This window comes from Halichoeres trimaculatus, unplaced genomic scaffold, assembly GCF_033239565.1.
Source record: "Halichoeres trimaculatus isolate MK-OKI-2021-1 unplaced genomic scaffold, fHalTri1.1 fHalTri1_scaffold_21, whole genome shotgun sequence".
Taxonomy (NCBI): Eukaryota; Metazoa; Chordata; class Actinopteri; order Labriformes; family Labridae; genus Halichoeres; species Halichoeres trimaculatus.
The window spans coordinates 21,958,092-21,971,423 of NW_027437199.1; the positions used below are offsets into that span (position 1 = coordinate 21,958,092).

The window sequence follows — 13,332 nt, forward strand, 5'->3', positions numbered from 1 at the left end:
TTGTTTGTTACTGTTACTCTGTAAATTTCTCACTGTGGGATAAATAAGCTGTCAATTGATCATTAAAGATTTCAAATCCAGGACAAAGTGGACTAAATGATGTATTCACTTTGTTCAAAATCAAACTAAAGTACAGAACTAGAGGAAATGCATTTAGTTGCGTTAAGTTACCATGTACAAGATTAGCTCTGTCTCATGCCTTGATTCTGGGAAAGAGACAGTGGACCCAGGGAAGGCCAGTCTAGCTCTGAGGAAGATGAGTTACAAGGACATGGAGGGCCCCATTGAATGGATTTGCCTTGGGCCCCCAAACGACTAAATACGCCCCTGCCTGAGTTGCCCCTTAAGTGTCTGCATTAGCCATCCTCAGTTAACCCCTGAAAAATATTACAGCTGCCTAAGAGAATGAATATTTGTCCCATTACAGCAACTTAAAACAAACACATAAAAAACAGAGAGTGTCATTCCATGTCATACCCTGTGTAAAACAGGTGTCATCCCCACACAAAGCAGCGCTCTTCACTGTATTAATGTGATGAAAGAAAACAGAACCCATCTGAATACCTCAATGTCTTTATTGCTGATGTTGAGTGGTGGGTACAATGTTTGAAACATTCATCCAGTTGAAAAAGAGCCTGTTTGTGTGACATTGGGAGTGCTTAGAGAGAGACTACAGATAGTGTGCTTTGCATAGGCTTAGCGCTACACAAACAAGTGTCAGATTAAACATGAATAAAAGGAACATAAAAGAACACGAGGATGTAAAAAAGAACAAAACAGCATCATGAAACCACTGTATTAAAAAAAAAAGAAAGAACATAAATGTCACATTAAATCACACTTTAAAAGGTTTTGGTCGAGCCCCCCTGCTCTTTTCAGGAGCGTGGAATGTGATTGTCAGACTTTTGAGCAGAAATATCGATCAATTTAATTTAATGCCCCGGCAAACACTGGATAATATCAAAGCTTGCACTGTGCAAAAACTGTGAGAGGGAATGTGCTTCTGAAGGCCGTGTCAGTGAGGAGGAAACAGGAAAAGTTGCTTTGAGGTGACCGTGACGTGAACCTCAGCTGTCGAAAGCGGATCATTGCAATCATAAGGCCAGAAGAGTTACAAACATAGTGGTAAATATCATCGTACTGCGCGGTTATCTCACTACATGTTCAGGCACCTGACGTTACTCTGAATGCTGAGCAGGAGCATGTGCATAGAGGCGGTACAGGCAGAAAGTGACTGAAATAAAAGGCTGGTCTGCAGATTTCCTATGTTATAAAAAGCAGTAAAGGCCTCTTGTATGCCTGCTAACGCAGAGGAATGTTTGAAGATCTTAAAGTGATCAAACAGCTACAAAAACAGACAGATTGATAATAAAAGGAGACATTAGAACATAAATAAAATGATGTCGAGGATAATAAAGTCATAATGGCCTTCTTCAACACTCCGTCACCTCCAATCCTCTGCCTGTTGGTGAATAGTTTGTAGATATAAAACAAAGCAAAAATACCTTTTGTTATGAGTATAAAGATGTTATATAAGATACAGTTTGATATTCAAAAACATCACATGTGCTAACATATATTACTCAGACCATGGCTGCACTATGGGTAAGACATAATAAAAGTGAAATCAGCTAAATTCTAGAAGTGCTTATATTTCTATCCTGAACTGGTGAACGTTGAATAAAATAGGAATGTGTGAAGCTTTTGCTTTAAATATAAATAAAAAATAGAGATGGAAGATGAACTGTTGGAGGGAGAGAACCGATTTAACCTCAAACAACGTCGGATCATCTTAATTCGTTTTCTCTTTCCGGAGGGATCGTAAGAAAGTATTTAAAGTTTTTAAAAAGTCCAAATTTCACAGCATTTTTTTCTTTTAGCAAAAGAATAATTGTGCAAAGGCACGATGTGTGGCTACCGTACGGAGCGATGCTGTTTGGGTACAGTGCTGCGACAGCGTCTCTGCCGTCCCTTGGGTCCTTCTTGGGAATGTGGTCCTTATTTGGTTCTTAAGAGAAAGTCAAAAGGAAGAGTCTCGGATTGTCGTGGTCCCCAGCTTGAATGGCTCTGTAGAGACATTAATGTCCCATACCTGGAGAGAGACAAAGATGAGGCTGTCAGAGGCTTTATTACACGTCTGCAGACAGCTTGGGTTCATGACGCCGACCTTTGACCTGAGGGTCAGGCTCAGAAACAAACAGCACCATGACCTGTTGAAGTCATGCAGTTAACAGGAAGTTTACAGGAAACCTGATGCTGGCTTTAAACCCTCAGCTCGCAGCTCGCTACTGTCCTGTGTTTTCAGTTCTCTGTCTGTGTTGGTGTCTGCTCACTTCAGCTTCTGTGTCAGTGAGTTAAAACCAGGAATAATAACAGACAAGGAGAGAGGGACAAAGAAAGGATGCACACTAATTTCTTCATCCCGTCATCCTCTGGGCATTTTGAGATCATAATACTAAGGGGGTCATAAAACAGCATACACCAAAAAACTAATATAAATCAGCCTTTTTTCCCCTATTCCCCATAAAAATGATCTGATTTAACTTAAAGCTAACCTCATTCTCCTGAAAAGTCCTGATAAACCTTGCATGTCAAAACTCAAATTCAATATTCCACACTCTACTACCACCTCCACGCAGTTGAATGAAATTTGTCTTACTCAGAGCTATGAAGTCTCCTGTTTTGGCTGGGAAACTACTGTATTTCATCATCTTACCCACTGTCCTACCTTTTTATTAGTCTCCTGTAAATCTCTTGCATTAAAATATAACAATAAAAAACATCATTCCTCTGTCTCTCCAAACCGAACTCTGTCAGTAGCCTTGTGAGAACTGCCACCCAGGCTTATGCAGGTGGCAGTTGTGATGTTAGTGCCGACAGCAGGAACATAACATGCACTTTTAAAAACTGAAATCTTTTCAAATGTTTTAGTTTTATTTTCAGTAGAAAATGTCTTTAGACTTGATTTGAGCCTTATTCACCTGACCAGTCCAGAAAATTGTCTTATTTCAAATTTTTAAATACAAAAATTAGGTCTGAATTGCCTATAACAAGTAAAAGAATCTGCCTATAGAAAAAGACATTTTACCTAGGGATGCACAGTATTGGATTTTTGCCGATATCCGATATGCCGATACATAGAAACCCCTTTTGGCTGATACCAATACTGATAATCACAAGTTTGTTTGTTTTTTTCACTGTAAAGAAAGCTAAGTCTGTCCTGTACTGGAATTTTATATGTTACTCTTATTGTGACGGTCTTATTTGTTAAAGAAACACACATAAAACAAGACAAAAAACATTTGATTTTACCATAAATAAGAAATGTATTATTTTTTCAAACTCAAGACATTCAGTATTGAAATACAGAAAAATAATTTCTTTAGATCACTTGAACTTTAAATGTACAATGCATTTTTAAACATAACCAAGTCGCATTTGATTATTTTAGAGCTACTGTAACAACCTGGTGACAGACACAGAGCTCTGCAGTGCAAATAAATGAAGTGCTACATTTTATTTAAGGAGCTTATTTTTCAGATGGAAAATAATAATAATCCTAACTGAATAGCACCTTATCAGCTGTGCCTATCAGCAGACATTTTCATATCTGCTGATACCGATAAACATGTTTTTAAGCTTTTATCAGCCGATACCGATATTGTGCCGATAATATCGTGCATCCCTAATTTTACCCCCTTATACCTAGGTGGGACACTCACTAACACACTCTGCAAAAAAAAAAAAAAAAAAAATTTCATCAAATTATATATAATCCAGGGCTGCACGGTGGTGCAACGGTTAGCGCTGCAGCCTCACAGCAAGAAGGTCACCGGTTGAAATCCCCACCTCGGCCGGTGGGTCTTTCTGTGTGGAGTTGCATGTTCTCCCTGTGCATGCGTGGGTTCTCTCCAGGTACTCCGGCTTCCTCCCACAGTCCAAAAACATGCAGGTTAATTGGTCACACCAAATTGTCCCTAGGTGTGAGTGTGTGCGTGCATGGTTGTCTGTCTATGTGTCAGCCCTGCGATTGACTGGCGCCCAGTCCAGGGTGTACCCTGCCTCTCGCCCAATGATTGCTGGAATAGGCTCCAGCCACCCGCGACTCTAAACAGGATGAGCGGTATAGAAAATGGATGGATATATAATCCAACAGCCAAGTAAAAACAGTTCATGATATGATAAATAAACCAAGAGGAATAAATACAGGGGCACATGTGGAGCTGTTAGCAGCAATAGAAATGATCATGATACATAAATAATTAAGTAAGTAAGTAAGTAAATAAATAAATAAATAAATAAATAAATAAATAAATAAATAAATGTGAACCGTGCATATTAAAAGGTCCCAGACTCAAAGCTAAAACTTATATATGACTTTTATAATCCATAGATACGATCCACAGAGTCCCTTTCTACTTTTAAGAGATGTCTGAAGACTCATCTGTTCAGGGAACACTTCAGCCCTAAATCTGAGCCTTCTCCTCTTTGTCCTCAGGGGTAGAATGAGTCAGAAGGTCTCAGACACAGCTCTTAGTGAATTTTCAGCGCTGATCACTGAATGTTTTTGAAGGTTGAACTACTACATTGTTGACATTGATTTTGAATTGTGGTTAGCTATGGCAACATTGTTTTACATAAAGAAAAAAAAGTTAAAAAAAAAAAAAAAATCTTTTTGCACTGAATAGCAGCACCTGCAGCTAAATGACTTGAAGCACATTGTTGCACTAAGTTTTTCTCTTCTGTCTGAATTGTTACTTGTGTTGCACGTCGCTTTGGACAAAGTGCCTGATCAATGAAAGTGTAGAATTGTAAATTGTAGAACAGTATTAGCGCGTTAGCATTTCTGTATGAGAGCAAAACCTCTCAGAGTGAATTAAACAGCTGTAGATGATTCATGGATTGTTTTGATCTGTGATTTGATTACTGTCTCTGATGTGGAGAGCTTTTCAGAACAGTTTGAATTAATGAAACAAATCAGATGCAGATTAAGTTTCACTGCTAATCACTTTAACTAAATTTTAACAAAATAAAATCTACATTCTGTGTTGTGCACATCATGAATATCTAAATGATGGCAGCTTAATATGAATAGAGAGACAAAGGGATCCCATTTCAAAGTCCTCCCTCTGCTCGACTCAGCCAGAGACTGAACCCCACTCCTCTGAGTCTGAATGGTGAACATTATTTTAGAACCGCTCCCTCTGAGCCAGGCATGTGAGGAGCTCGAAGCCGCTGTCGTGTTCACGGTGCAGCGTGGTGTCAGATATCTGCGGCTAAATCAGAGCAACAGATGCTAAATCTGAACAAATCCACGGTCATCATCTGAGTTAGCCCGTGAGTGTGTGTTAATCTCCGGTGAATGATTCAACAATCCGGCCTGGCAGGAGGACGAAACCTTCAACAGTGTGCAGGAGCAGAGAGGTGCACTGACACTGATGGGTCTGAGTGGCGTGGAGACGTTCTGCTCACCGAGTTTATAGACACGGTGATAGTAATGTGTGCTCTTTAAGCAACACGTTACGAGGACACGTTGGAATCCCCTCAAGGCTAACGCTTCTTTCTGTCCACCAGGAGGAACAAAACCAAGAGGGGTCCAGGTCCAGTTATGATTTTAAAATAGAACACAATGTTTACCCGGCATCTCAAAGTGCTGCGGAGCAAAAGGCCAAAGGCAAAGTGAAAAAGACGACAGGGTTGTCGGTGAAAGGGTCGGTTACTACTGTTGGACACGTGTTGTCCTGTAAATCACAGAGTTAGTGACAACACAACCAGCTTTATGCGAAGGTCATACCTGGAGAAATGACTGAGCTGACAGAGGCAGGACATTTGTCCAAACAGTCACAGCAGGGTGTGTTTACAGGGGGTCACAAGGTTTAGCTTCACTCTCTGCTGCTACTTGTGAAAACACTCTTGTTCCTGGGCACATATTTCTTATCAATGAAAGAATCATCTTAATGAACTATTCCTTTGAGTGATTTCTGTTAAAGTCAGTCTCTCAGTTGCTCAAACCTCCTTGATCCATCATCACAGACTGATGAAGTCAAAGCTCACCTGTCTCTCAGTTGATCATGATCCCAGATGATCAGTGGTCAGTTTTCTGCAGTGATACGTGCTGCATGAACATCAGCAAACTCTGCTTCTGACCAAGGAACATGTTCTCCATTAGGGGGCGATATGGGGAAAATATGTCAGGGTGTTTTTATGTCAGGATCGGGATCTGGATCTGATCAGGATTGTTTTCATATTCAGACTACTTATCATTAAAACATTTTCATATCCAAATATTTCTGATTTCTTCTAGGGATGCATTGATCCAACTTTTCTCTTCTCAACACACATACCTGGGCTTTGGGTATTGACCAGTACCGATACTGGACTGGTATCAGTAGGAATGGGTACCGAATTAGGTACTTAGGTACAGACAGAATTCTGTCAGAAGTACCAGGTACCCGTTCATGTTAAACCAAAAGGTATCAAGTTTAGGTACCTAAATGCATCCTTGTGACTATAAGCGAGTGGCAGATTAGGTGATTTTCCATGCTGGACACGAACACAGCATTTCAAGGTTACACATTGAAGAATTAATATATTACATGTTAAAAAATTGAGATTCTATTATTAAACAAATTGATATTTTTTACCACATAAACACACAATTTTTTTTTGGTACAGTTGAGTACTGGTACCAATTGCCAGATTCCGGGCATCGGTACCGTATCATTTCAGATGTGAAAGGTACCCATCCCTAGATACCAGTGTTAAATAATAACCTGCATGCCCTTCTGTGGGATAAGATTGGTAATGATTTTAGTAAAAGACAAAAAATGAGTACATATGGAATTACTGAAACTGATATTTATTTAAACTATAAGTTCAGAACTTACAGAAAAGTCCTTTCAATTGTAAAATTTGTAGACTAAATCATGGTTTAGCCTTAGTGTCAAGTTCAAGTCCTTCCCCACTGATACCTGATCCAGCTTTAAGGGGCTGGGTCAGGGATGATACCTGATACCAGGATCAGATCAGAGCATCCCTTACTTCCTCTTTCTCATGCACCATTTCTTTTTGTCTTTTCTGCACCATTTCATAACTTGAATCTAGTCTTGTGCCTTCTGATGTGTTTTTTGAACCCTGACATTTTCACACCCTGATGAATCCATTTATCTAAAGCCTTGAGCTGTTAGAGCTGTTTAGTTTTTACAGAATGAACAGAGCTTAATCTTTATACAGCAGTCTATGCATGGTCCACATGGAGTTTAGTGAGACCTTAGTAGATAGACTTTGGTTTGTGACCTTGACAGGTAATCTAGAAGTACACATTGTAAAATGAAAGCTGGGGGCTGTATGGAAATGGACCTTGGGCCTGACTTTGGATGTGCCTGTCTTATTTGTGTTTGTTTCACAAATAGCTGCTGTCAGCGAGCTCAGTGCAACACTTTGGTATGTGCAAAAAAAACTATAAATACTGTCAGAAGAAAGTTCAACTGGCAGCTCATATCATGTTTTTATTCTTAGTTATTTTTCATCTAAATGTGTGTGTGTGTGTGTGTGTGTGTGTGTGTGTGTGTGTGTAACAACACTGAGTTTTAGTATCTTTGATGTGCCACACAAATAAAGTAAATAGACTGAAACAATATTTTAAAATCTGCTGACACCTTTTACAACAATTTCCAAACTCATGCATGCTCATCATCTCATAAAATGATAAGGCACTGAGTGTGTGTGTGTGTGTGTGTGTGTGTGTGTGTGTGTGTGTGTGTGTGTGTGTGTGTGTGTGTGTGTGTGTGTGTGTGTGTGTGTGTGTGTGTGTGTGTGTGTGTTTAATAGTTAGTTTGAAAAATCAAAACAAAACAAAAAGTGCTGCTTTCATTTTTATAAGTTGAAAACGTGCAGCTTTTACTCATTGGTGTATGCCTGTAAACAGTGTTGGGCAGTAACTTGTTACTGTTATAATATTAATTTACTGGTAACTAATAGTGTGACAAATCACTCTTGAAATTCCAATATATCACATATACAATATCACAGTTACTTACTCAAAAATAACTCATTACTCCCTTAAAGTTTTTACCTTCTGATGAAATACAACAACCAGAAGATCAATTTCACCTTCAGCAAGGTAGATCACTTTATGGTTGCCAGGTTTGTGGGTTTCCTGCAGAATTGGGCGTCTTTTTACACACTGCTGCGGGTAGTTCGGCAAATGGCCTTGTCTTTTAGGTTTTGTCATACCTGCTAATCCTGGCTGGCTTGAAAAATGGAGCAATACACCTAAACGTTCAGCGGCTAGAAATGTGCTCATCACTTTTGCAGCATCGTTGCCAGATGTAAAGTGTGTCCCAGTACAAGGCTTAGCTTCGCTTAGCTTAGCTTAGCTTAAATAAACTTAGATTGGATTTCAAAAACTGCACCTCTTGTCCTCTGTTTAACCAGATGTGTTTTTAGCATAGCCTGTAACTTTGATGCGTTCAAAGGCTGCAGAAAAAAAACAAAAAAACTGCACCTGCTGACAATTTCACTGATGACATGAACACAGAGGTCGAGTGCAAATTTTGGAACTTGTAAACACGTAGTGAGGTGTTTTCAAAAATGTATATCCTTCTTAAAATGTTTCTAAAACTACTTTTATCCACATGCAATGGCAAGCCCATCAATGAGTGTGTCTTGAAGCACGCCAAACCCATATTTGTAAGTGTTAATCAGACGTAAAACCTGTGCCAGCCAATCAGAATGAGCACCCATCATTTAGCTGTGACATTAGAAAGCCAAAATCTCTATTTTCAGGTGTCTACAGGAACTAGAATTTTCCAAAATCTTTATTTGGCCAGAGTTTCCTGAAAACATCATTTTTAGCAGAATAAAGCTGCGTGTTTGTTAGGACAGGCCTTAATATATAAAAATAAAAAAAAGACATGCGGTTTCTTAGATACCCGGCTACGTGTGGACCAAGGTTATAATAGTTAACTAAAACGAAACTAAAACGAAACTAAAAATTTAAATACATTGCAGTTAACTCTAACTAATAAAAACTAAAAAAGAAAACAAAAACGATAAGTAAACTCAAACTGTATCTTGTGTTCACAAAACTAACTGAGACTAACTAAAATGATAGAGAAAATTCCCTTGGTTATAGTTTCTGACAATATTAAAAGCCTTTAGGATTGAAATTAATGTGACACATTTTCCCAACCAATTTTACGACAGTTTTCAGCAGTTGTCAGCGCCGTACAGCACCATCATAGCGACGTACTGGGACGTGCTTGTTTACTGCACTGACTGGCTGTGCACTGTGCTGCAACGAAACTTGGTGGAGCAATGAATCAGAGCATCTGTAATAGTTTAATTGCATGTGAGTCTGACTTTAATTGTATTTAAGTCTGTCTTTCTTGTTAGAGTCCAAGTTTCTAAATATTTAAGCACATATCATATTGTTTTATATAGTTTTAGTTTATATTAATTTTATGTAATTTAGGTTAAAATCATTTGTATATAATTGATGTTTATATTTTTTATATTAAGTTGATATTATTTTTTTGTGTTGAAGGCAGCAGCCAACAGGTCAGTATCAGCATTGACTGAGCAGTGAGCACTATGTTGGACTTGAAAATAAACAGTATTACAAAATATTTACTCTGACCTTTTTGAATCCTGCACCTGGTTAATAAGGTATGAAAAAACTAAAACTAAACTAAAACTAAACTGAAACTAAACTGAAACTAAACCAAAACTAAACTAAAAAAACTAAGCCTTGTTGCAAAAATCAAAACTAAATAAAAACTAGAATGTCTGCTCCAAAACTAATTAAAACTAAACTGTAATGGAAAAAAAAAATCAAAACTAACTAAAAATAAACTATAATGACAAATCCAAAACTATTATAACCTTGGCGGGGACATGGCCTCAGAATCCAGAGGAGAAAGGACACATCACCAATTTAGTGGGCCGTAAAGAAAAGTTAAATAATCAAAAATGTAATATGATACTGTTGGCAGGGAGTAATAAGTAAAGATAAACTATTACTATAAAGAAGAGTACTGAGCAATGAGTAATAGATTACTTTTTTCCAGTAACGGGCCCAACACTATCTATACACTCATCATGATGTGAAGCAATTTCTTTTTGCAAAAAGTGAAAAACTTACCGTTAGCAACTGATTTGGTCTCTCCTCTGCCTGCCACCTGCAAGACATGAAGCCAGGAGGTCAAAATGCAGAAACATACCTGTGACTAATAACAACTTCCTCCTTCCCCTCATACTGCCCCTTCATCTGTCCTAATCTCCTCCACCACATCTTTATCCTGCTCCTCGTGCCCTCCCTGACATCCCAGCAGAGCGTGATCTGCTAATAACAAGGTTAGAGAACAGCTTCTTTCCTATCCAGAGCCCTTTTTACGTCAGCGCAGACCGCCGCCTGCTGCCCTCCAACCCCACCGCTGACTGTGGTGGACCACAGCCTCCTGCCCACACGGCAGCTGCTGTCTGCAGGAGCACAACCAGGATAGGAAGGAAGGAAGGAAGGAGGGAAGGACACATACTGAAGGGAGTAGGGAAGGTCACACTCTTTCTAAGCAGAGCTTCATCTCTATAAACACACAAAGTGCAGAGATTAGATTCATGTCAGCTTCAGTCAGACATGTTTGAAACTGAGGCGATAACAGTGATTCAATCCCATCAGGCTGACTTTACGCCGCACAGCGAGGCGTCGAAGTCGTAAAATCTGCTGTAAACAGTTCCTCCATTAAGGCAATATAAAGCGGAGTGAAGTGGGGCTGAGAGCGGTGATTTGTGGCTGTGAGGAGGAGGAGCGGTGATGTGATACGGCCATGTGTGTGAAGCAGTCAGCCCACAGTGGAACAACAGGCACACTAAAAGTTTCTTTACACGCTGAGCTGTAAAACTCAGGATTCTGTTGAGTCGGCTTTCACGAGTTATGGGTGTTAATGGAGTCAACGATGTGATCCTTTAAAACGAGCTTTGGGGTTACTTTAATGTACAGAGCTCTAAACGTTTGGCAGACGTGCTTCGGTTTGAAGTTTGATCCTTAATGTAGTTACTTCGTTTTGGTTAGAGAGCCATGTTTACAGCTTGGTTCAAACAAAACTGTGATAATTATAAAATGTTGTGACTTTAATTCAATTTCTCAGCAAGAAAGAAACTCATAATTCTTACAACATGTAATCCAATTTTAAAAATCTAAAAAGCAAATTTGTGAACTCTGTTTCAGAAAAGCTATTAAAGGGACAGTTCTTACATTTCCTTGTCTGGTTAATAAAATGCATTGCATACCGGGGATACTGTCCAGCTCAGACACCAAAAGAGGAAGCTTGGATATTAAACTTTTACATCTAATTCAGCTCTTTTTAAGATCTCTTCATTGAAAATTCCCAGCGCACTCCACTGGCATTCAAACATTCATTTATTTTTGAAGTTAGAGGTTGGTGTTCTACCTCCAGCGCACTGATTGGATATTTGGGTCTGCACGCTTCAAAGGAGACAAAAATACAACCGTGGGAAAAAAAGAAGCACAAGTTCTTTTACAGCTCTTTAAAGCAGAGTTAACGGAGGAGGAGGTGACTCAATGCACCAATGACAAAAGCAGCAAAAAAGCCAAATGTTCTGACTCAGGAGCCACGCACAGAAACCTGATGTCGGTTCCTCCTGAATGAAAATACATCTCGAAAGGATGTGGAATGGAGGCCCTATGATTGGTTGGCTGAGCAGGAACTTGTTTCCTGTATTAACAACACGTCCAGGAACCACCTCTCATCATCCATGTATTTCACTTCCCCCTCGTCTCCTCTCTGTCCTTCCTGGTATAGCTACTGTGTGATGAATAGGAACATGAATCTGCTCTAATAAAATATAATACGCTTTGATTGGAAGGCAGAAAAAGTCAAAAACAGGCAATCTGACGATCAACAGAAAACACTGCCCTCATGTGTTTTGGAGGAGTACTGCAAAATGGATAACAAAAGTACAAAGCAAGCAACAATCTCCGGTCTAAGAATATGAGACAATGCTAAAGTGCTAAAATTTGCTGCTTCTTGAGTGTCCCCCTGAGGCTGGCTCTGGAAGTACAAGAAGTCACATACACACCAAAGCCTGGTTCAAAAAACGTCTCCTGTCTGAATCACTAATTTCATTATCGGCACACACTGTACGGGGGGGGATTTTTTTCTAACTCGGCCGTTCAGAGGATATTAAGATCCTGAGCTTGCCCAATCAGAGGCACAGCACAGCTCATTTGACAGACGAGCGCCCTGTAGCTGAACTCAAAGCCCTGGCCACTTCCAATATGGCTGTGATAGCTGATATGCTTCAAAAATCTGTTTCAGAAACAGAGGGGTGACGTCAGGGCGACTACAACCATGTTTTATACAGTCTATGGTTCAAACCAGACTGTGGTGTTCAGCCCTCACTGGTTTATACTGGATAATGACTTCACCAATGGTCCACACCAAGATGAACTTATCTTATTAAATGTGCTGTGCTAGCTGCTGAAGTGGAACACTGAGCTCAGATAATAATGTCTGTACATGTTAAAGGTCTTTGCACACTGAGTAAGTTTTTTTTTTTGGATGCATTTTTCTGGATCAGTAATCAAAAAAAAAAAAAAAACATCTTCTGAAGACACCTTGCACACTGGATTCAAGTCGTCATTCATTACCCAAACACAGCCTGAAATGTGTCAGAAAATGTGAAAATGTGATGTTGCAAGAAGCTTATGGTGTCTCTGAATAGTCAAACCACCTTGAAAACAAGCTGGGCGGCTGCACCTACAACCTGTTCCTAAAAAAATAATAACAGATGAAAATCATTGTGAATGTGCAAACATGATTGTTCTAACATGGGACTGAATTTCTTTTCTAACGTGCGTTTGGATGAACAAAACAGACCCAGTATGCAAAGACCTTAACTGTGTCTGCTTGATACATTCAATACCAAACTTCAAAACACATTGTTAATCTTGGTAAACATCAAGTTACTTAAGAGATTTCACAGACGTAATATCACCGTATTGACCCAAATATAGGACAGCCCTGATTATAGATCTCAAAATGCTTCAGAGTTAAATCAGGATTATATTTCACAGACTGCATGAGATGATCAGTGCGCTGCAGGCAGACCAACACTGTAGCTGAAAAAGGCTAAAAAAAAGCTTTCTGCCTGTTTGCTTGTTGTATTGTTCCTTAACTCTCTTAATCTTTAATTAAGCGTATTTATTGTAGGTTGTTTTATCTCCTGCACTAGAGTTAAAGAATCTATTAATAATTCTGCCTTTGGTGTCTTTTTTAAACATTAATTAATGTCATCATTATGATTACTTTA

At 39.2% G+C, this 13,332-nt stretch overlaps 1 protein-coding gene across 6 annotated transcripts in view; it reads right to left on the reverse strand.

Annotated features, from left to right (window-relative positions):
• Window positions 1–569: 569 nt before the first annotated feature.
• The window catches only part of cald1a (caldesmon 1a), a 109,742-nt gene continuing 96,979 nt past the window's right edge, over window positions 570–13,332 (reverse strand). For all 6 annotated transcript variants that reach the window (XR_012600113.1, XM_074698305.1, XM_074698304.1 and 3 more), the window contains 2 exons: window positions 10,145–10,181; window positions 570–2,092 (listed from right to left, as the gene is read on the reverse strand). Coding sequence is in view for 5 of the 6 variants with exons in the window: in XM_074698305.1 (XP_074554406.1) it covers window positions 2,079–2,092; window positions 10,145–10,181 (51 nt within the window). In the remaining variant the exon portion in view is untranslated. The remainder of the gene's footprint in view (window positions 2,093–10,144; window positions 10,182–13,332) is intronic.